Source organism: Motacilla alba, chromosome 5 (assembly GCF_015832195.1).
Source record: "Motacilla alba alba isolate MOTALB_02 chromosome 5, Motacilla_alba_V1.0_pri, whole genome shotgun sequence".
Lineage (NCBI taxonomy): Eukaryota > Metazoa > Chordata > Aves > Passeriformes > Motacillidae > Motacilla > Motacilla alba.
In genome coordinates this window covers 26,644,510-26,669,103 of record NC_052020.1, presented here as the reverse complement: position 1 = coordinate 26,669,103, position 24,594 = coordinate 26,644,510, and the positions used below count along the sequence as shown (strand labels likewise).

The following is a 24,594-nucleotide window of genomic DNA, read 5'->3' as shown; positions in this document are numbered from 1 at the left end:
ATAATGGAGCACCTCTTGTTGAATACCTATAAAAGTTGCAAGGTATTATGTGTCCACAACACCAAAGTTAGGAAAGCAACACCATTCAAGTTCCCAAAGGACTAGCAAAAGTCTGCAAGTCACTTTTCTAAACACAAGTTTAACATCCTTTCCGTACCTTTGCAGACAGACAGGACCTGTCTCTCCTTGGCTCTTCTTTCAATCTAACTTTAGCGGATTCAAAGCAGTTTACACAGAAGGGCGCTACGGGAAAGTCAGCAGCCGTTGCACAGCCCTCTCTTTGAGTGTTAGGTTACCACCTCAGGTGTGGTTAGATTTCCAACACAGGGAAGAACTACCTGTAATTACATCTACACACACTGAGATGGCTGAGAAAATATGATCAATACCTGGCTACCTGTAACACAGCCCCACCAACTAGCAGAAAAACACAGACTATTAACAAAAAGGAACAGTATTCATTCATGATTATCACCACCTCCAAATTTATGAGCACAGCACTGGAGAGAACCAACTGTGGATCCAATCTACTTCCCTGAATTTTAAAGCAACATAAAGGAACGTAACAGGAATTTTGCCTGTACTTTCCACAGAGCATCTTCTCCCACAAAGGGAAGACAATCCATAGATGTATCAGATTTGCTCAAAATCCAACAGAACACTTAATGACTTTAACAATAAGGATCACCTGTGGACATAGCACAGGAAGAGCTTCAAGAAACATGCCAACATAGAAAACCTTTCAGTAACAAATCTGTTTGCAGTACAGCATTCTTCAAGCACAATGAATAAGCAGCTACTGGAGTCCCCGTCCACCACTAACAGAGTGAAGCCTGAAGGCAGGATGAAATCCTATTTACAACATGACTTTCAAAGTGCCTCCACATGCTCTGTAATGTCTAAAAAAGGATAAATCTGTGATAGCACTCTACAAACACCCAAGCTCTGGGCAAAATATAAATCCCCAAAGGCAAGGACTTAAAAACCAAACCAGTTTAAAAGATCTTTTTTTTACAAGAGAAACCAAGAACAAATGTTCCTTTACGGGTTTGCACTAGTCTTCTGTCCCTATCTCAAAAAAAAAGAATATTAGCATCTTACCTATATAATATAGCAAGCATTAGAAGTAACAAAGCCCACAGCTTGGCTGCTACCACACCAGTCTCACATATTTTACTTTCAAACAGAAAATCCTACAGACAGCTGTGCAACATTTATTAAGAATTCTCAGGTCTTCACTGAGTACAGATGAAGTCTTCATCATCCCAGAAAAAGTCAGATTCTGGTCTTGCTACTCAATTATGCTTTGAACTCCAAAGAATTACAGACGATTTTTAGAGAGCAGGCAAAGCAGATCATAATAAGAAAGAACAGGCTAATCCTGTGCACCCTTCCCCAGCTCCCCCAACATATTCAAGTGTGGTGGAGCAGCTACACTACAGACAATGGACCACTTTGGAATTCCCACTGCAAAACTTAAAGAAAACTCAGGTATATTCACTATTTTACATATTTGAATGCATTCCTATTCATTAACCATTCTTCCCAAAATACCTCGCTTTGTCCTGCTCCACTGAGGAGCATCAGGAAGAAAAGTCACCCCATGAGATATTTAAGGACATAGGAGACTGCATACTTTTCCTGGAATGTATGAATTCCCAAAAAATACCCAAGACAGGCGTAACAGGATACTCTCCTTCAATAGCACAAAGTTCTATTCTTTCTGTGAGCAAAATACAGTACCACCCACTAAAGCGATGACTCTACATCTGGTTTATCTTGTTCCCTCACAATGGCATACTTCCTGTCTCTATCTCTTCAACACCAGTTAACACCCACTCTGCATCTCAAGCCTTATAAAAATTTCCACTTTGTCCATTTCAAGGCACATTATGTTGGACAATAAATTCTAATCAAGTAAGATAAAACACCTCTTAATATTAAATTTTTCTGACTTCGAGTTTTCACCTGATTGCAAATTCTTTAGATATTAATACTAATATTACTAATACTAATACTATCCTTCTGACCAAATCAAGAAATGTCCCTTACATTTACCTTAAAAGCATTTTTTTTCCAAAGAACAAATTAAATTAATTCAGTGATTTCCAATTAAAAGCAGACTAATGAGTGCACGTAAGTCCCATTTTGATGACAGGATGCAAAGATTCATCCATTTCTATGCCTTTTTAGCACAGAATAGGCCAAAACCTTTTTTGACTTTGGGTACATGTGCCCAGAATAGATGAATGCTTCATTTAAATACAGGAAGCACTTGTCATTAGAAGTGCAAGTCCTGACTGAGAGTTTAAAAAAAGTCAGTCTTTTAACAGTGCGGAGTGGTTCACACCCTTTGTGTTCAGTAAAGGATTGAAAAAGTCTGAATAAAACTAAATGCCTAGAAATTGAGCACTCTGCTTTTCAACCTGTGTAATGCCTAAGTTATGAAAAAATCACCATCGTCAAACTTACAGCTCTGTTCTCTCCTAGACTGTTAAACCTTAATCTAAGTTTGAGCTTTCCCAGAGCAATTACTTTCAAAGCTTTGGCAAACCACCATCTCTGTTCAGGACTGAATTACAGTTCCTTCCTCTTAGCAGAAAAATAATTCAAGACAAAAATATGCAAGCAGCTATGAACTAGAAATGTTGTATACACTTGAGTGTATGTAAAAGCACAAAAGCAACTGTAGTAGGGTAAAGCAGGCATTAACCTCGTGTCAAAGTTACCTCATACTTACCGCATACCTACCAATCCACAACTTCACAAAAACATGCAACAGTCAGTTTAAAGAATTCCATCTAGCAGCATCACATGTTTAACTATCAGACAGAATTACTTTAAGCATAATACAGAGAAAAACTAATGGAAGGCCCATAGATGTCAGAACCATAGACTGTGTTCCTTGTACACTGATATTTAACCCATTAGCTTTCCTCATGCATCATCTGCTTCCAACCTATTGTAGATCTACTATTAGTGTACCTTGAGGAAGAAAGGGAAGCATATGTAACAAGCCACCCTCAATTTTATATTTATTTTTATTCTGGTATTTATTGAGTATTTAATATTAAGTACTAATCTAAAGTATTAAAATATTGTTTCTTAAATAAAGAGGAAGGAGAATTGGACACAAAAAAGAAAATACCTATTTATAATACTCTGACAATCTGGAATGAGTTACCAGAATTTTAAAAGGCAATTTCAGTTTCATATGTGTTAATAGTCTGTAATATACATACACAAGATCGTAGCACAGAGGCATTCTCAGAAGTCAGCAAGTGCTTCTAACCTCATGCACTGTTTGAAATCCCAGGTGTTTCTTGAAAATATTTTCAATTATCGAGAGGGAGGAAGGATGGCATTCCAAGCACAGCCCACCACTTACCTTACAAGTCAAACTGTAACCACGGCTACACTTTTAAGAGAGAAAACTGAGTACCTTTCCATGCAATCCAAGAGGTCTATCATTTCTGATCTTCCAGAAAAATGAAGACAAATATTGTATTACTCCTCTACCAAGCAACATGATTTATTTCAACTAGATAATAATGTAGGATATCTCAGACTGGTTTTTCAAGGCATTTGTTACATGAGCCATCTGGTTTTAAGAAAAAAGCCACATCCTTTGCAACAAGAGCCAACAGTAAAAGAGGTCAGCGTGTAATGAGGCATGTCTCTGGTTTATGCTTGCCAAAAAACCCCAAATAACAATTTATGGCAAGAGTACCTCACATATATCCAAAAGAAAGGCAGTAACTCTTACCTTAACAGGAAAGCTACACTTGCCAGTACGAACGCCTTCTTCATCAGTCTGCCACTGATGAGGCCTGCTGGCCTCTGGGACATAGACATCTTTCTTTCTCCTAAAGCTTTGCCGTAATTTGTTCATTTCTCAGATTTTCACGTCCTAGAAGAAGAAAAAAAGAATACTGCCAATAGGCACCAAACACACATTTAGCCACTTTGGGTCAACCACTATCATACAAATGACGTTGCGGAAAACCTGAGCTTTTGCAAAGATGAATGGAAGGCCCCGTGAGAGGAAAATATTTTGGACAGAGATTCAGAGAAAGATGGGTATTCACTTCAAAACGGAAAACACAAATCCACATTACTTGTTTAACATCTTTGCACAGCAACTGAAGCATTACACCCAGGAATAAGTATTAGTGGGAGCATACGGTTACCTAAAATAGCTGACAGAGAAGCTCTGAAGAGTGATGCACAGGAAATCCTGCCTCCCCAAATTTAAACAGTGACCTAAAGCAACCAAGCAGGACACCAACAGTAAAAGCTTCCAAGGCACTCGTGCAAGGCAAGGATTCATAGCTCTAAAACTGCTCCTAAAATCAGGTGCTTGTGCTGTTCATTAAGTACAAGAGATGGGTTCATGCTTTTACCGAGGGGAACAGTCCAGCCCTTGCTTAGTCTACTGGTAGAATTCTTGTGGTTAAATGAGAAATGCACTTCTTCAAAGGGGGAAGACAGTGCTACAAATATATTTCTGAAGCCTAGAATTCAAAACTTTGTATACATGTGCCTTCATGTATACAATCCAATCTATGCTTTAGACTTGCTTACCTTTACTAGATTCAAACTACAGTTAGCCAAGAAGCTATCAGAGAAATTACTACTAATAAACAGACTCAATATTCACCGAAAGAAGTAAAATCATATGGGATACAAAGTGGAGAATACTGAAGACATACTGAAAGGCTTCTTGAGACTTGGTCGTCATTCCTGAAAAAGAAGCCTTCTCACAACCATGACATCTCATTTTGATTGAAAAAAAAAAGATGCTGCAGAATGCAAGGCAGCAAAATCTAATTGGATTACATATGCTTATTTCCCATTAGACTGAATAAACTACAGAATATAGATATTTACAGGTGTCAATGGCTGGCCTTTGAACAAAAGCTGCTTTAAAAGCAGTTGGAACACTCTTTTAAACCTTGAAAAGAAACAGTATCTTCCAGTCAAAACTATATGACATACATGAGAAAAATCAACACATTCTGGTTTGTGGTATCTGACATTTAAGAAGTTTAAAGTCAAAATGAAACTATTTCAAAGCTGAACAAAAGTCAGAAATTAAAAGCATTACAGAAAATCACCGCCCACAACTCATTAAACACACTAAATCATTTTGTATCTCACAGCACACTTCAGCCATGCCAAATAACAAGAAGGTGTGTGTTTTGTTAGTGACTCCCTAAAACTTCCTTCAGCAACTGTTACTTTCTCCCTCAAGCAGCAGTTAATTAAACAAGTCGGTTCACACTGTATCTTCACGGCATGACGCTGGGAGATTTCTCTAGAATCTTCCATCTTTTCATCATCTATTAAAAGAACTATTGTAAGATAAGTAAGAATTCAAAGATATACCCATGGATAAAGAAAATACCACTGTATCACTAGGACTGGATGACTGAAGTGTAGTGATGTTAATTGTTAAAGCGCAAATAAGCACCATTGTCACACACACAAGTTCAGTGGCACTCCAATTCCATTATTCCTGGGTCTTGCAGCATTCTAGGTCCTTTCAGCACAGAGGATAATTCCTGCAGTATTTCTACACTAGAAAACAGCCACACGAAAAAACACTTTTACAGCAAACATTGTGCTCAAAGTTGCTTGATGAGCATTTGAAAGCAACAAGGTGAGACACACCAAGCAGCCCAAATCCGAATGCAAATTAAGTGAAGGGTTGGGATGTATGCTGAAGGCTACAGGCAACTGTCCCTAAGAGGTACCTAGAACAGCCAGGAGGTCTAACAAGCAGTATAAGTACAGGGATGGGGAGTTGCTGAATGATTCTCAATCACAATTATCTGGTTATAAAGAAGTGTTAACTGCATTCCTTCATAGCAACAAAATGCTTGTCATAACTAGGAACATGAAATATTTTCCTGAATTTACTTGAGTGGATTCAGAGATTAGAACATATGTGCAAAATAAAAAACATGCACATTTCTTATCACTCAGTAAGTTGAAGCAGCTCTGTTCTGCTTTCAGCTGGGACAGAGTTAATTTTCTTCCCAATAGCTGATACAATGCTGTGTTTTGGATTTAGGCTGAGAAAAATGTTGATAACACATCGGTTTAGTTGTTGCTAAGGAGTGTTTACACTAAATCAAGGTCTTTTCTGCTTCTCACCCCACCCTACCATTGAGCTGGTTCCAGGGCACAAAAAGCTATGAGGGGACACAGCTGGGAGAACTGATCCCACCTGACCACAGGCATGTCCCACAGCATATGGCATCACACTCTGCATGTAAACTGGGGGAGGGAAGGAAAGATGGAAGGAAGGACAGAAGGAAAGGGATGTATTCAGAGTGACAGTGTCCTCCCAAGCAACCGCCGTGTGTGACAGAGTCCTGCTCTCCTGGGGATGGCCAAACTCCTGCCTGCCCATGGGAAGCATTACATTAATTTCTTGTTTTCCTTGCCTGTGTGGCTTTTGTTTTACCTCTCTTTATCTCAACCCATGAAGTTTTCACTTCTGCTCTTCTGATTCTCTTGCCCACCCCACCGGGAAGAGCGAGCAAGCAGCTGGATGAGGCTTAGTTGCCATCTGGGGTTAAATCATAACACTCTTCTATAAACATTGCTTATTTTACAAGCTATAAGCCATTTTAAAATCTCTGAATGCACAAAGGCAATTCTCAAAGTTTTAAGAGGAGCTGCAAAGCTTCTATTCTCCATCAAGGCTTAGAGAGGCATTAGAGCAATATTAGTTACGTATTTGTATTTTGTTTTACAAACTGCAGACGGAGGACTCTGTGCATCCATCTGAAGGAATCAGAATTTCAAAGGAGGCCATTCAATCACCTTGGGCAGGTGAAACATACTGCAGCAAATCTCTGCATGGCATCTCAGCTCATAAGGACAGACACCCACTCTTGTCCCTGCTGCAGACTGGCAGTGCCAGAGCAAAACCACTGCTCCAGCTGCTTCAGTGTGAAGTGCAGAAATCTGGTCAGCACATGGCTTACAGCCCAGCTGCCCGACCTTGCACTCCAGTGAGGGACAAACGGACACAGATACTCCACTCTGCCAAAAGGGGCAACAGACTCTTAAGGAGATACAATTAGATGCAGTAAGGCTCAGGTCAGATTTGAAGATCTCAAAGTAACTTTGAATCTCAAAAACTTCAGTGAATAGCAAAGCAAGGACTGAGGACAGCACACAAACACTGTACCACTTGTGAAAAACCGCAGTCTAATTGCCTTATCATAACATTTGCTTATGCGAGCATTCTGTTGGACTTCTCCCTCCCGGGCATTACTGGTGCCCAAGAGACTGGCGCCTTATCAGACATTTATTCTGACCAGGAATCTCAATCCCCAGGGGAGGATAAGAATAAGAGTTCCTCAACTACATTTTGTATGAAAAACTGAAGTGGCACTTTGCCCAAAGTATTTCCTTTTCACCAAAAACCAAACCCTTTTTCCGACATGTTCTAATTTTGAGGTCATGTTGGCAACAAACAGTTTAAAAATAGCCTATTCTATCTGATAGAAATGCTGACAAACAGCAAAATTAATTTCTTGTCAGGCAACCAGCAAGCTCTCTCCAATGGCCACACTTCCATTTTCTGTAATATCAGACTTACGAGTAGGCTGCAAAACAGTATTGTCCTGTAAATACCTAATTTGCTGGTAACATGGATGTCAGGAGAACATAACTAGAGTTGTCACCTGATGGGAAAGTGTTAAATAGAACGATTCACACAGGCTGCGTAATTGAGGATTCAGGAGAGAACTAAGGTGAATTGCTCCAATTAAGTGCTGACATTTTTACTAATTTCATCTGAAACGCAGAAAACCTAGTGAAAAGTCAAGATAGGGAACTCAAAATCTAATTAGATCACAAAACATAACATTACATCAGAGACAAACTGCCAACAAAGGCTGAAAGCCCTGAGCCTTCTGGAGAAATAAGGAAACAGAACCACATTGGGTCCTGGTACATTTCAAGGTTATCTTACTGCAGACGGCTGAGTATCTAAATGGTCATTCCCACTGGAGGAAAAAAAGAGGCAAAACAAACCTCAACAAAGCAAAACAACCCACACAACATGAAAATCTCCACCACTTTTGTAATTCAAGAGATTTCAACATGAGACTAGACATTAGACCATTTCCCAAAGTACCTACCTACAAAAGGTATCAAAAAGACAAATGAGTTTTTAAATTTATGTTGCCATTTATTTTTATGCAAATTCAGGTATTTCAGAAACAGAGCTCCAAAGGCAATTTAAGGAGAGCTGGAGCATCATTATTCTTCTGACCAACAGAAAAACTACCACTTACACCTCTATCAGTCCACTGACAACTCAGGGGCAGAGTTGTCAGAAACAACAGAGACAGAAACAACACTGTCATGGATAAAAGTGCATGTTGAAGCACTCAGCTTCACTGCCTTGTGCATCATCAGGGTATGGCTGCAGAACAAATTACTGCAAGATAAACCAGCATGTTAATTCATGTCTTGTTAGCTGCTCTCTGTACAATTGTGTTCACTTTTACCCTTCAGTGAGCACAAGCCAGCAATTTACCCTTCAGTGGGAGATGGGTAAGCTTTCATATTAACTGAAGTTAGATCAGGAGGAAGCTGCTGATGATGCAAATTTGGAGCTCAGCTTCACAAGAGTTCACCCACGTAACCATACCTTTAGATAAGCAATTCATTTACACTGTGGATAGCTGCTTCCTGCAGAGCAGTTGCTGCTACTGGGTAATCCAAACTAGAGAGTCTGCAGGGCAGAAGGACAATAGGGATACCTGGGTACCTGAACTGCATGCACAAATTCAACTGGTTAGATTGTAAGCTAGGGTGTACTAGGTATTTCACACTAAGCAACCATTTAAGAGTTTCAGCACTCAGGACAAAGAAACAGCACAAACATTTTTTATCTTTCTTACGAACTCTAGCCTTCACAAAGGTTATTTAATCTGTATTCAATTATCTATTATCTTTTCTGTTTGCAAAGAAAAAGGATAAAAATGGGTATTAAGTCTTCAGTCGGCTTTTTAAAGCCATTCAGCAGGTTTAGGATTACTAGCCATTTTCTTTCAGAATTTAATACTGTTTCCTATTTAGCAATTTAGGGGGAAAAAAAAAAAGAAAAAGAAAGTCATGGGTCAAACAAGGGCAAAGTACTCTCTGCAGCCTGCAACAAATGCAGAGTACCTGGGGGCAGGAGGGAACAGCCCCCGCCCCACACACACCCACCCACTCCGGGTGCCATCCTCCTGATTTGTAGTACAAAGTCCTCCTACGAGCATGAACCACCAGGCGTACTATTGACACATGGACAAAATTCCTAGAAGTATGCACTTTGAACAGCAGGGAAATACAGTTTTAAGAACAATGTATTACAGGGATCATTCTAAAATGTACAAGCTTCCATATAAAACAAATTCAATTAATACTAATTAATACTTGATACTATCAGGTTAAGTAACTTAAAAGGAAAAAAAAAAGGTCTCATTCATACCAGTACTGCCTGCTGGCCACACACAGGTGAGGGCTAAGCAGCTGCACAACCATCTGTTCCCTTATGTGCTCTTCCCCAGTGAAATACACCTAATACTGCTGAAGGGCCGAGCCAAAGAGTCTGAAACCTAGAGCAAAAACCTCATCCATCTCTAATATGTTTATCTTGCATTTTCTGACACCAAAGCTTTCTGAATCAGGATGCATTCTTCCTGCCAAAGTTACCTGATATTTCACACCTAAGAGGAAATGCAAATAATCTTAATCTTGTTGGAAAAAATGTGTTTAGCTAACCTACTTACTAGGAAAACACTCCAGAGACATTCCTCCACATGGCTGTGAAGATCTGTATCCTTAGAAAGCTCAGTGGCTCTGACTTCTCCTGCAAGTACAACCTGGTCACACTTGTCCACAGACTAATGTTCAACAGCTATATTTTGAGCATTATGAAAACCTCAATCATACCATGAAACACACCAGGAAATGTGAACAGCCCACACTTCCATATTCCAGGAGAGTATTTCATATTGCTTTTTCCAATAAAATACAGTTCACTGCTGCCACTTGAACATTATTGTAAATCTTGGCTATAACCAGGACACGAGGACATCAGTGAGAAAATATGCTTGTTTCAAGTCATTCTCTTGGGATGAGGTTTGGGTTTGGCAGGCTTACCTGCAGCACAAACACAAGCAGAAGCAGTTCAAAACATTTAGATCTCTTCTGCTCTCTAATGTAAAATTTGAGTTCCTAAATTTAAGATGACAATGCAAGAACATTTCATTTATAAAAAAGAGGCAAGCTAGGAAAGCAAGCTGAGTGCTGCCAAGGTAAATAGTGTGTCCCTGTCTATTATGAAGCTGCTAGGATGGAATTTTACTTCTCTGAAAAATCCTTATTAAGCATTGGTGCTAAGCAAACGCTCTCCCCTCCTCTCCCACTTACACAGTACAAAAACATGTAATGTCCTATCTCTCCAAGCCTACTGTAAAGGTTAGCCAAAACTTGCTGCAATTGCCCTGCAACAGCTTCTCTGCAATTATTCACCAGCACAAGCACACAGAGTACCCTTATCTTCTAAGGAAGAAAAGGTCACCCCATGTGTCAGATTCTGAATGCAGAACTTTGAGCCTTTTTGTAAGTTTAGACCCCATAAAATCTAATTAAATCCAGCACTGTCACACTGAAGCAAATGAAGGCAAGTAACCGTATGAGCATGCTCGCTAAAACGTTAACAGCCCCGTTTCGCAATACAGGCTGACTAACCACATTATTCACCACACGGCTTTGCAACCCATTCACCCTTTCATTACCCAATTAACATCCAATCATACAATACTACCAGTAAGCATTCTATCAAAATATGCATAAAAGTGAAGCACTTCTTCATTTGTTCAGTCAGCAAACACATTTTGTTGTTAATATTATTATTTAGAGTCCAGATTAAGAGGATTTTCCTTGCTGAAGATAAATTATGGGATACTTAACTAATAGTCTACTGAAGCTGTAGAAAGCTCACCTTTCAGCAGTGAAAGTACTATTTAGATCATACTTTGAAAATACAGCAGAAATGGCAACCTTAAACTCTTTATGTAAGACCAAAGAGATCAGAGCTGTGACAATAATGTCTCTGACAGCATTCTTTGAAATTGTGATGCATTGTTATCATATGATGTGAAGTACAAGACCTCCTCAAATCTATCAGATTTCTTGCTGTCTTATACCTGAACTAATCTATCATGTGAGCACTCCACAACTCTTTCCAAAGCACTCGACAATTCTATCTGCATCACAGATGAGGGTGGAAGAAGGGGAAAAAACAATGTTATGACAGCAACATTTTACTGGCAAAAGCCAGACATAAACAAAAATTGCAAACAGCTTATGAAATATCAGGAAATGAAATAATGAACTGTACTCGAACACACTGTTAACAATTATGTGGCTAAAACATTCAGCTACCAGAGGCCCAGTCCTCAAGCTTAGGATTTTGTAAAATACACTTTTCAAACATAAATACCCCCAGACTGCAGCAATTAACACAGGAGCCAATATTCCACAATGTTATGTAACAGAAATATCACCAAAGTAAACACTCAGACTCTCAAACTGTCACAAAAATACAGGTTTGATCATTGCAAGGCAGGAGTTATTCCTAAGGATATGCAATGCCCATTCTAGTAGATGTAAGATAAATCATTTGCCTCTCACAAACCTGTGAAATTCAGCAAATAAAAGGAAGCAAGCCTCATTTTCTCCATCAATAACTATTATAAAGCAAATGTCCCAATTCATCAGACAACACAGCAACTGCAAACTCCGACTATGGTCCTAAACAATATGCCAAGAGGTTTTAAGAGCAGAGATATAAGGCAGTAATCCCCTTGTTTTGTAGGCTCACTCTAAAAATACCCTGCAGACTGTCAGTCACTGCTGGAAAGCAGGTCTCCTAAACACTTGATGTGACAGAAAGTGAGTTGAATTTTACTATCCATAATAACCAAAAATAAGCAGAAGTTTAGTAGAGAAACACTAGCTATGCACCTTGTGGAAAGCAGTTCAAGTAATTCTGCTTTGCAGCTCATCTGCGCACATGTGAATAATTTTAACTAACCAAGCCACGTCATTTCCAAGTGAATCATTTACATTTAGGGCAGCTAAATATCAGACAACTCAACAGTTTTCAAACATGAACATCTCGGTTTAAAAGGTATCTTTAAAAATACATGCTGAATTTCAAAATGAAATTAGATAAAAAAGAAAGTACAAAATGAGCTGAAACAGCCAAAAAGTCTGTTCTTTAATCACCCAATTCCATGAACTGCAACTTGAAGTTATGTATGTCAAATCCCATGAAAATAAATGCATTTTCAAAATTTAAAAAATACTCTTTAACAAGTAAAATAAGCATCTTTTACTGGTAGATCAATCATAAACCTCAGGGCTTACACTGGACTTACTTCCGTAGGACCTGTGAGTATTTTATAAGCAAATAATCAGTGTTGACTAAACAAGGCCTAACAGCTGCTGCTTAGTAACAGACAGGGTTGAATATAAATCAGTCAATCATACCTTTGTGCTGTTGACCTGATCACTCCCTACTTACTGGGAGTCCAGAAACATATGAACACACACTGTATTTTTGGTTCCAGCTCTTAGGTAAGAGCAGAGAGAGCAGACAAAATGAGCTACAGATCCAGAGCACACCTTGCAGGAACCAGCTGCACTTGAAAGCAGTTTACTAGGAAGATGTATTTTAGCAAGATATCAAAAACTATTCATAGTGAAGCTTTACCCTTGGTTCATATACAATGTTTCACAAAAGCCAAAGCAACCGCATTTTGGTCAACTGATCCTGCAACACTGCTCTACACCAGCCCACAGCGTGGTCCAGCCCAACAGCCCATCTGGCCCACATTCTGGAAACATTTGGAACAAGCCAGGCATTTTTATCACCTTTATGAGAAACCTTCAGTGGGAATCAACAGTAGTGCTGCCGAGTCTGTCAGCAAGTAAGATTCAGGTACAGAGAAACTAGGTAAATTCACAAGAGTAGTAGTGTGCTCAGACACAAAACAGGGAGGTAAAGAGGGCTCTCCATCACAACCAGCAATATTTCATTCATTCATGTATGCTCTCAAATAAGTTCAACAACTGTTTGCAGGTGATGCAAAATGTTCCAGAGTAGATTAAACTGATTTTAAAAATACAAGATCAGCTCACAAGAAGAAATCATTCTGTAATAAAAACAGCAGAGAAAAGCATGGAAGAAGGGTAGAAAAGCCACTGTAATTATAAATACCAATGAATATGAATTCAGCCATTACTACTGTCTAGGAAAGCTCATAACTCATGTTTAGTCCTCCAAAAATTTTACTGTCAAATAAGCAAACAGCAGTAAGAATTATTATGATAATATTATGAAATTCTTTATATTTAAAAATTATTTATTATTAAATTATTATTATTATTAAAGGAGCAGTGCAAAGCAAGCAGGATGCCACAGCATAAGACCAGACTGCACTCAGCTTCAATACCATATAGTTGTAGTTAATATACCCTCCCTGAACTGAAACTGGAAGGTGCAGGAAAGAAGCAAGGATAAGGAGGATGGCAAGGACTACTTAATACCATCAGCTCAAGGACAGATTAGATACATCAAAGGTCTTCACCTCAGAAAACCAATTTTCCAGTGGGGAAAGCTACAGCAATTACAATATCATAACGTTAGAAAAAAAAAATAATGATGATTTTCCAATTCTTATATTGTAGGAACAGTGAAAAAGCAATAGCATCCTCCAGCAGTCCAGGTTTTAATAAAACAGTACTTCTCTTCATGATACAAAATCAAGCAGGACAATTCCCAGGATTTTTAGTTTAAAAATTAAAAATAGAACGGAATTTTTAAAAAAATCTCAAAACTACAGAGATTAATTATTTGATCAAAACTTCCAAGTTATTGGAACCTACAGTGGCAGTGGTACAGCCATCCATTTAGGAAATCACCTAGTCCCATCTGACCAGCTGGGAAGTCTTGCTTCATGTCTTAATCTTCTATTCTTGCCAGGACGCAACACTGACTGTATCAGAGAGAATTACTGCGCTGCGGAGCCTTTGTTGTGAAGCAGCCCAACTCCCAAGCTGGTGTCCCTTCAGGGCCAGTCCAGCTGGCCACACCTCCGCGTTGCAGCTGTCACAGCACCACAGCAGAGCTGTTCACACCCAGCTGCCGCAGCCCCGCCGAGAGCAGCCTCACTGCACCGTAAGGATCTCCCTATCCAAAAAACACACAGAAGCAGAAGTTTTTATAGCTCAAGACATTTCAATGAAATGAATCTGTATGTTCCAGATAGCTCGCAAAATCTGAATTATTGTGGCAACAAGCCATGGGTGCACTTAGTCAATCTCAATTACAAAATGAGAATTAGCCTAAACTGCCACGATGTGTGTCATTCACAGGATGACAGATGACTGACTCCCTGTTACACCACCACTGTGCTGGGCCCAAGCGCTCCAGTCAGTCACTGCCTGGCAGCTGTTACATGGCAGCTCAAGACACTTCAATCTCTCCCATCCTCCACAGCTAAATATAATTAAGGCCCTCTTATCTGTGGGTTTTCTTCAGCTTGTTCACGCTAAATCAACCACACTTTTGACTGCAGCCAATGCAAAGAAGGAGGAGGGCGAGGGACACAAAAGGCATTTTTAATATGAATTTAGAATTCAAATGAAATTGTGAAGCATTGCACCAAGCTTTTGTGAAAAAGTGGCAGGTTTTAATAATAAAAATGAGTCCAGAGAAAAGATACAGTAATTTTTTTCCAGCTGTCAGGATATCAAAAAATCATTTGATCATCCCTCATTAAGCCAAACAACAGAAGAAGTTCCCTTTCACGTAAAATATAGGCAGAATGTTTTTAGGAACTCACTCTGGTGTCCAGCATTGCAACTGTGGTTGACTTCTAAGAACATAAATCTTTCTTTACACTAATCTTATTTATTATAGTAGGAATTAATTTATACATTTGTATACCTGTCCAGTGCAAGTTTTGAATTCTTCCATAACACTTCTCTCATAACTCTTTACAAAGCAGTACAAGGAACTAACAGAACTTCCAAATCCATTTGCTTTACACAAATGTAACCAAATCAGAAGCTAGCTTAACAAAGTCAGACACAAGCTATAAATACTTTTAAGCACACTGAATGCAATGCTTTCTGAACTCCCTCACCAGTTAAATACCTTTAAAAATATTTTGCATCCCCTCTAGAGTCTAATACGAGCCACGTGTTCCATCATCCACAGAACTGAGAAAACATTTAAGGAATCTGTCACCATACTCCCTGTGAGAGGTGTCTAAACAGAGAATTCCAACACAATTCCAGCTTTCTGGTACCATATTGTATATAGACAACTAGCATTCCTCATGATGACACAGCACGTAAAACCTCACTTTGTGCCTAATGTTTCCCATGTCTGCTTACTGCAAAGCCTTGAGATCTAAGCGCAACTTCAGTGATTTTGAAAATTACACATAGCAACATAACTGAAGAAATATCTTTTACAGGCATTTACCTTCATAAAATCCTGATGTACGTAATGTTGGGAAAAAAATATTCCCCAAACCCAAGTGTAGTAGAATCAACAATGCTCATATGACAGCAGCAAGAATACGTTCACTTGGTGACTTACTTTCCCCCCACCATCAGATTCTCCTGTAGTACTTTTCTTAAAAATCCCTCTCTCTTGAAGCTATAACCAAGACTCCATGGATATTAAAAGAAAAAAAAAAAAAAAAAAAGGAATCTATGGGCTGAAATAAAGAGGAGATGATAAAGTCATATGGTCAAGTCCAACATGGGCAGTAAAAGGTTTCATGTGGGAACTTACGTCATTTTCTCCCTGTACCTCACAACACAATGTTTTTTTCAGATAATTTCAGTGTTTCTTTTAAAGAATAACCCCACAATCTGGAATTACTCCATTATACCAATTTGCCACAACTCCAGTGGAGGCTGGATTTTTCTTTATTCATGGCAACAGATCTGAAGCTTCTCAGACCTATGGCAAAACCTTTCATCTTACTAATTTCAATGTTTGCATATTTTAATTTGGGGTAAGAGGGGAGAGGAGGGAAGGGGTGAACTCTATGGAATTAAGTGATAAAAGGATACATCGATCAGTCTGCATTCAAGGTTTGAGGTTTTATGGAAGAATTCCAAGTAAAGTTTTTCATGTCTGCTCTTATAAACAGATGCATACTTCCTTCCCCCACTCCCTATCACTCGGCATTTAAAGCCTTTTTCTTGTAAGGATAGTAATGTTGGTCTTTATGGAGGCTGTAGATAGGAATTCAACTGCTATTGCTACAAAATCTCACAGGCACTGTTTTCTTAACACTGATAATAATCTCTCAGATATTGCCTTCCACAGAAGCTACCAGATTTCACGATGGTCATTAAAATGAGTAACACATTATTTTTGACCAGCAACGACATTTTATGAATCCACAACTACATGCTCAGTGAGAATTAACACATAAAGCTTCAGACATCAATAAATTCCAGGGTTCCTCTCCAGATTGGTGGTTTTTTTACTTCTATTAAACTCAGTGAAGAGAAAAGAAAGTTCACTTGAAGTATACAATGAAAACAATGAAAACAATGAAAATGTATTTTTCTAAATGAGTAACTCTGTATACATCCAAAGAGATGGTTTCTACCCTTTTCACCTAAAATCAAATTAATGATTACAAGATTCCTTCATGATAATGAAGTTTTTTCAATGAAAGCTTTAATTAAGAAATGGAAGCAATATGTTAATTTCACTAACAATCTAGTCAAAGTATTTGGTCTTTCCAAGACCACGACAGGACTTTAATTCCACACTCTAAACAATATTTAAACAATATTTAAACCAGTTCATCTAATATAACTCGGGGGGGGGGGGGGGAAGTATATTATGTGAATTTCATGTCGCTACCTGAGACAGACTGCTCCAAACTTGTAAAACTGCTTTACCTACCAAACGAGCTGCAAGAACTCACATCAGCATTTTACCTTCTAGTCAAAACTAAGTCTATGGTAATTCAGAAGCTCAAGTCTTACAATATAATGGATTAGAATATAATAGATTCAGACTTACTGTACCACCTTCCTGGTAATAAAATATTGGTATCTTAATTCAACTTTTTTCTATAAGCTTTCTCTTCCCCCTATTAATTCTGCTAGCATACAGATTTTAATTCTTTCAAGAGCAGCACAGAATTTCTGCAACAAAAAGCAAACATACATTAAAAGCCAAGAACGAGCCTTTGCATGTGTGCTTTCTTCACAAGCTATACTCACATCTCAAAATGATTACTAAGAAAAGGCCAGAATGTGCATTCTAACGCAAACAGTTTAAAATAACCTTCACATGACAATGAAAAATCTCCACTGAAATTGTCTGTAGAATTTGGAAATTAAGATCAAAATTGTTCCCATACTCTTAGTGCAGTAAGACACAGAACACTTAGAGAGATGAAGTTAAACCAACCATTTTAAAAGTTAACCAATCATACATTAAAAGACGAAGTTCAGATATGCACCTCAAAATGCCAGGGCTGCCTCTCAGGGTCCCAGTTTATCTATACAAGGAGCTAAGACTAATCACTCTCTTCCATGAATACCAAAATCCTATAAATATTCACAAAACTGTCTCACTATTCCTCATTAACAGTTCTCCCATCTAACTGATTCTAAACTATTTTTTATTTTCTTTTTATAAAATAAAAAATATTTAATTGAATAAATATAAAATATTCAATTTAATAAAAATAAATGTTTATTTTAGCCCCAATATGGAAATAAATGGTCCATTTAATATTACGAGCATGAAAAGATGGTTTTATTTCAAAAGCTTCAAATGAAGATATAATTACAAGCAATATATGCTGAATTAAGTCAGAAACATCTCAAGCCATCAGTAAAACATTCTGTCAGCTAGGGCTGATAAGAACTACAGAAATATTGTACATTGCACCCATTAATTCTCTTTAAAATAAGCTGCCATCTGAGACATGGACAAAAAGACCATGTTCATTATTCAAACACTATTCAGATGTTCATTATTCAAACAAATTGAGCTTTTGACCATCTTGTTACAGTTGCTCAAACCCAGGAAAAAAGTTCAATATTAACATCACCCCAAACTAGAGAGGTATGTGGTTTTGTTCCTGGTATAGAAATTAACGTTCCTCCCCCATCATGATCTTAAGCAAAGTAGGATGCCATCCATCACATGTGGGATCACAATTCTGTCACCTTCAGAAGGTGAAATGCATTCCACAGCTGCATGGCAGGTCATGTTTTCCCAGAGGGAGATCAGGCTGCCCACAAGTCAGTACAGGACTACAGGCAGGGCTGCCAGCAACAGTGGCAATTCAGCAGCTCCAGTGATGCCAAACAGCCCTCACGAACACACCAGTCTGACTGAATGACCTCAGCTAGGCTAGAGCTGTGAAACCCACAGATGTCTCTCACCTTTCTAAATCAAGTGTTGTACACAGTTAAAACAGCTACGATGATCTGCTGCAACACACTGAGTTTGGTGGCAGAAAGAGAGAGTCACAGAAAGTGCACTGCCTATAAGTAACACATGCTGGAAAACCAAATGGCTGCAATAGCCTCCTGAATCATACAATACCTGTCATCTTCCCAACTTTAAACTGTTTGGCAAAAGAACAAGAAAGGCCAAAAAGGAAATAATGAGGAAAATTTGTCTTCATTCTCAAGTCTATCAGAGCAATCAATGAAGCCTCAAGCTCAGCAAAGACAGAAATATCACCTGACGACCCTGAAATCCTGCAGCTAAAGGCAGCCTTTCCACATCTGCAGCACATGCACTTCTACAAGTCACTCCTCAAAAACCAGATATAGCACAGAGCAAGTGGCAGAAGGTAACCAAGGCATCACTCACATGAATTTCCCCTGAATAATTCATATTCTACCACTGCCATATTCTGCATTGTCTGCTGATGGATGCGGACAGTGGCAAGCAGCGAATTTCACTCCTCGTACGAGTGAGTTTGACATGGAAGCAGTATGAGCTCTACAGTTGGGGCAAGTAGGAAATTGTGCTGCTGCTGCTGCCCAGGCTGACAGATGAAATCACGTCCCTCGCAGTGCCATCTTGGTATGGAGAACATCACCCTACTTTCATAAAAGACAGCTGCTTCCTGGGGTGGCAACTGAGCTGGGCAACAGAAGACAGGATGAAGAGGAAGGAAGTCTAAAAATGCCTGCAATGGAACAGCTGGCACGTGGCATCAAGGCAGGCACAACAGAGACTCAGTGAAAAGGACACTGGATATTGTGCTGCCAGATTCACACAACCATAAAAGTCACAACTGTATTATCTTCATCAGCAAATAGTCACAGAGTCCACTGATTTGAACGGCACCTCCATTATTCTGGCAGGTGACTGCAGCACAACTACTCCATTCATGTATCATCCTTCTTAACAGTATGCCCTGCCTTCTCTTTTTAAGTCCAGAAAATTTTGAAGAAGTTAATCTTACAGAATGTGCGGTTTTCTCTTATACAACAGGCAGCTTACAGGACACTGACAAATATAGATAACACCATTTAGAATGCCATTAAAATTAGATGGGAGACAACACCACCTTCCTTTACAAGGAATCAATTATACATTCCTTAATTACAATTCCTCTACATATATTAAACTTCACCTTATTTACTTAGTGACGTGGTGACATACGTACTGAACTGAGGTAGAAAGTGAGCTTATTCTACTCTAGGAAACTCAGATCTCCTAAGAAGTTGTCATACTGTGCCACTGAGATGAGCTCAGTTGGCTGGAGCGTGGTACCAAAATTGCCAAGGCTGTGGGTTCAATTCCTATATGGGCCATTCACTTAAGAGCTGCTCTTGATGATCCTTGTGGGCTCCTTTCAACTCAGAATCTTGGGCTAATCCCTTCTTCCTGGCAAGTTCTGGAAGAGTCGATCTTGACATCAGCCCTTGGAGGACCAAGCATCACCTTCTGTCACTTTGAGATTACCAAATGCACACATTTCACTTGGCCAGAAAACATCAGTGCACATGGCAGAACTCAGAAAGTCTGCTCAAACTCTCAAACTGTGCCATTCCTCTGGCAGCTTTAGCAATCTTCACACATGGTTAACTAATGACAATTGGTGTCTTGCAAAAATACATCAACAAAACTATAGGAAGCCAAAGGTTGTCTACAGCAGAAAGGCTAAGGCCTCCCTACTCGCATTATCGAGCACTTGCTCATACCTCCTATTAATTCTCAAAGGTCACATTTCATTCCAAAGGCTGATTGTCCATCAGGTGCACTGCAATTATCTATATTACAGAGCCACCCTTCTACTCTGTTTATGGTTTGCACTGCATCTTCCCAGCTCAAACTCCACCTCCTGAGATCATCTACACAACAGCATCTTACCTGCAGCCCTCTGAAGCTGCACACATTGCACCAAACAGCAAATCTAAAGGCAGTGGTCTCCTTCAGTGGTATTACTTTCTGGAAAAGGAAAGAGTTCTCAAACAAGAACTACAAAATTCATCTCTCTATAAGAGACTTTTTTCAACATTATAGCAGTCTAACCACTGCAGGTAAGAGATGCTGAAAGCTTTGCTACAGCAATGCTAAAGACTTGCTACAAGCATAAAAACATATTGTCACCACTGAGACTTGAGAAGTTGGATCCCTACAACACAGAACTTAATCTATAAAGTAGGAGCAGAAACAGCCAAGTAGGTATTACATATGTTTCTCTGACTAACTTAGTCTCATGACAGTAAAATTATGCAAGTGTCTATGGGCATTTGAATCACATGCTTCAAAGAGCGCTGTTGCAAGCCACAAACCACTTTTTCTCAAATTTCACACTAACCAGATTTAAGAGTAACACCAAATTGATATTTTGCAGTGGTAAGGCAAAGTTGATGAACTCACAAGTATCACCCAAAAAGATCAATCATCAATGCAATAACACGTTCTTCAGTTATTTACACTCAGTATTTTACATAAAGAAGGCTTCTTCAATGAAATCCATCAATTTGCAAATGTAATAGCTATTTTCAAGGACAGCCTACTTAAGGGACTCCTTTTTAATTAAGGATAAATTAAGTATTTAATGAATTCAGAGTTCTTATATTGTTCCCTCACTGTCTGTAAGAAAATACACTACAAAGGAAGGGGCAAAAATCATGTTCTCCTTTTGCACCTCTCTCTGTTGCGAAATATGCCCCCTGAGGCTGACCACCAGCACTGTTTACACAGGGATTATATAGAAACATCTTTATAAAGTACACAGTGTCTGACTACACAAACCGACAGAACTTCCTCAGCTCTTCCAAGTCTTGAGTCTGAGCGATGACAGCACCATTAAGTGACAACGGTTTCCAGGACACTCATATTCACATTGCCTATTGGAAGTTCCTTATCGCCAGAAATGGTTGCAGTCCATGCATCATGTCTGACAGCTACGGTGGGTTTTTCCATGTTCAGCTTCTTTCCTGTACTTGGTCCTTCTGTTTTCAAGTTTAACTCAAGGCTGAGTCCTTTCTTGGTCGATCAACTTGAATTTTACAAGTTTCTCAAGATTAAACGTTACAGTCATTCTGACTGTACCACTTACTAGTGGTACAAGATGAAACCTCCTGAACCCCGAAACCACAGCAGAAAGAACAGGATGAAATTCAGTGTGCCCTGGATTCCAAACCCCAAAGCTGACAAGCAATCACAACTACATAAATTTTTATTCCCAATATTTTGAAATATCAAGTTAATGATCCACACAGGTATTTTTTATTCCTCACAGAATTTTGCTCTCCCTGAATTCTTACAAAAAGAAGAACTAAAGATGAAGGTGACAGAGTAACTTCAGAGTCTGGAATTGAATGCTTTTCATAGCCTCTAACACGAACTTCTAAAAGGCAACAGGCTGTTGTAACAAAGCCAAGATAACTGAGGTTATCTTGGATTGTCCTCCAACCACACCCAGGAATGCAATGCATGCCAAAACTCCGCAGTTGGTCACAGACATGGGCTCAGGAGGAATCACAATGTGCTCTGAGTCAGTTTCTCACCGCTGGAATCAGGCATTTAGGCAGGCTTGCTATAAATATCCAGCGCTGGAGATACAGGAGGAGATTGGAGCCATATGTGGGAGACCCAAATACCAATTACACACCCAGCAAAGTTCCAGCAACACAAAATTAAGGAAGAAGAGGAGATTCGGGAAATGGCCTATTTTAAGGCATACAGTCTGCATGTTCTCAACTCTCACAGAAAGAGAGCGACCAAGAAATAAGGCGGGGAAAGAAATCAGAAGTTTGAGCTACAGAAAGATGCATACAATCCTGTTACTGAATTCATGTTTTCTACACAGAACAAGTAAAATTTGTGTGAAAAATGAGATTAACTAGTAGGGCAAGAATTACGAAAGATGTGACTGACCACATAAGCTAACTTCACAGAACATACCTAAAGTCTGCCCAAGCTTAAGATCATATTCATAGCTGAACATACACGCGATCTGCTCCAGCTTTTGCAGTTAAATTTTTGTCTTAGCCCCTTTTTTTGTGGTTTGTTTCTTTGATGGGGAGGGGAGGATGTTTTTATACTAAGAACATTTTTACTTTTCAAAATATTCTCTATAGGTGAGTGTCTTTTCTACTAAAAAGGATTTTTAAAATTTTGTTACTGCTACATTCCTCTTCTAGAAGCCGCTCTAGACCTACAAACAATGAATATCTGAATAGAAGTTTAAACTGTCTTACATTTCACAAGAGTGAAGACACCTAAAGCAAACTTGTAAATTTTTTTCCTAAAGGGGTGGAGGGGTTTGGGTGGTGCAGAACAGGATTATCTGACATACTTATTTCCCTGATACTGGAAAGAAGGCTAGAAAGCATTCCTAAAATATTTGATAGTCTTGAGATTCACAGAAAGAGACTGTATTTCCTGCTGGATAATAGTATTATGTTACACATAAAAACAACTATGTCAGTAAAATTAAAACAGCTACAACACGTGAAGCTGTCAGCAGAGCTCCCGTTCTGTTTGAAGGGAGACTCCAGAAGGGCCTAAGGGACTTGCAACACACCAGCAGGAGAGATGACTGAACACCTCTGTAAAAACTAAGCATCCCAGGTTGATGACCATCGTGTGAAGTTAATCTGTGCTCACTCTGGTACAAAATCAGAACCTAGACCTCTGACTGATTCTCCTTTACAAAATTATTTTGGCAATGGGAAAGGAAAAAAACAATGTGCTTTTTGTAGATATAGTTACCCAGAGATTATGGGAGCAGGCAATTTGTGTCAGTATTACTGACTAAGCATTATGTCCAAGGTCTGAGAAGAAAAAAAAATTAAGGAAATAACAACAAAAACATTATTAAATAGGCATCTCTAGCATAGCTATTGCTAAGTGACATCTTATCTAGTTTTTATAGTGACTAATTATTGACTGGCGTCACAGAAAAAATAGATTTTGAGTAGAAGTCTGAATATTGATAACATCAGCTTAGTGAGTATGATGTTTAAAACCAAACCCAAGCAAGACTCAAGTCTTCAAACTAGAGAAACATTTAAATTTATCTACTAAATACAGTGTAAGAACACCCAGTATTTATTTACACTACATTACATTTCAAAGGTTCAAACTTTCAACATATCAGTAACTAGTAACCTTTTCTGAATCTATTTTAAGTGGCTTCCCTATGCAAACAATTAGAGGGACTTTTTAAAGATCTCACTAAAGTTAAAGGTCTAGGTTGAGATGAGTTCCGAGAACACAAAAAGCACTTCTACATGACGTTCTCAGTTATATTAGGATACACATTTTAAAAAGGAACAAATGTGCTGAGGATGTCCCACAATTTATTTATAATATTTCATACAATCTCTCAAATTCTAAAGCTCACAAAATCTTAAGACAAAATGATGTGGTATTCAGTTTTTAAGAAATGATGGAGAAATTCACAAGCTTAGTTCAGGGAATAAACAGATTACACAACCAATGAAAGAAAGGAGAACTGACAGAGTACACTGTTGATTTCAAACAAGCACTAACAAATACCCCCTTCAATAATTTGAATCGGTCTACCCAGGATGTGAAAACTACAAGACATTCACTTCTACCTATAGTATTAAGTCATTGGTTTCCATGTGGAAAAAAAAAGTATGTTGTTGTAAGGACTCCGCAGATTACTACCCACACAGACTTAGTCAGTTACACTACAGACAAATACAGATGATATAGTTCCCCAAAATTCAGAGCATGAAAAGGTAAAGTTCTGCAAGAGAAGGAGGTAAGGCAAGAACGCAGCTGTGACACAGGCTTCGCCGGACAGGCTGCCCTGAGACACTCCCTGCAAATTCTCTTCACCACCCACGCCCCCTCACATTAGGCATCCAGGTATGACATGCAGCAGGAAGGGCCTGGGCAGCCTTCATCGTGGGTCAGGTACACTGAAACACTTTGGGAAACCTAAACCAACTGCACATGGCCTCAAAGGCTACGGCCAGGGTACCTAACTCGGATCTGGGAGA

The 24,594-nt window shown here is 39.0% G+C and overlaps 1 protein-coding gene across 16 annotated transcripts in view; it reads right to left on the bottom strand.

Annotated features, from left to right (window-relative positions):
• NUMB (NUMB endocytic adaptor protein) overlaps positions 1-24,594 on the bottom strand; it is a 92,272-nt gene that overhangs the window by 30,907 nt on the left and 36,771 nt on the right. For 13 of the 16 annotated variants that reach the window (XM_038139643.1, XM_038139654.1, XM_038139659.1 and 10 more), the window contains exon 2: positions 3,767-3,910. In XM_038139643.1, the coding sequence (XP_037995571.1) occupies positions 3,767-3,892 (126 nt within the window). In that variant the 5' untranslated portion in view covers positions 3,893-3,910. Of the gene's footprint in view, positions 1-3,766; positions 3,911-9,505; positions 11,211-11,719; positions 11,741-13,974; positions 16,683-24,594 lie in introns of those variants that run through there. The other 3 variants (XM_038139644.1, XM_038139648.1, XM_038139646.1) reach the window with 3 other exon arrangements.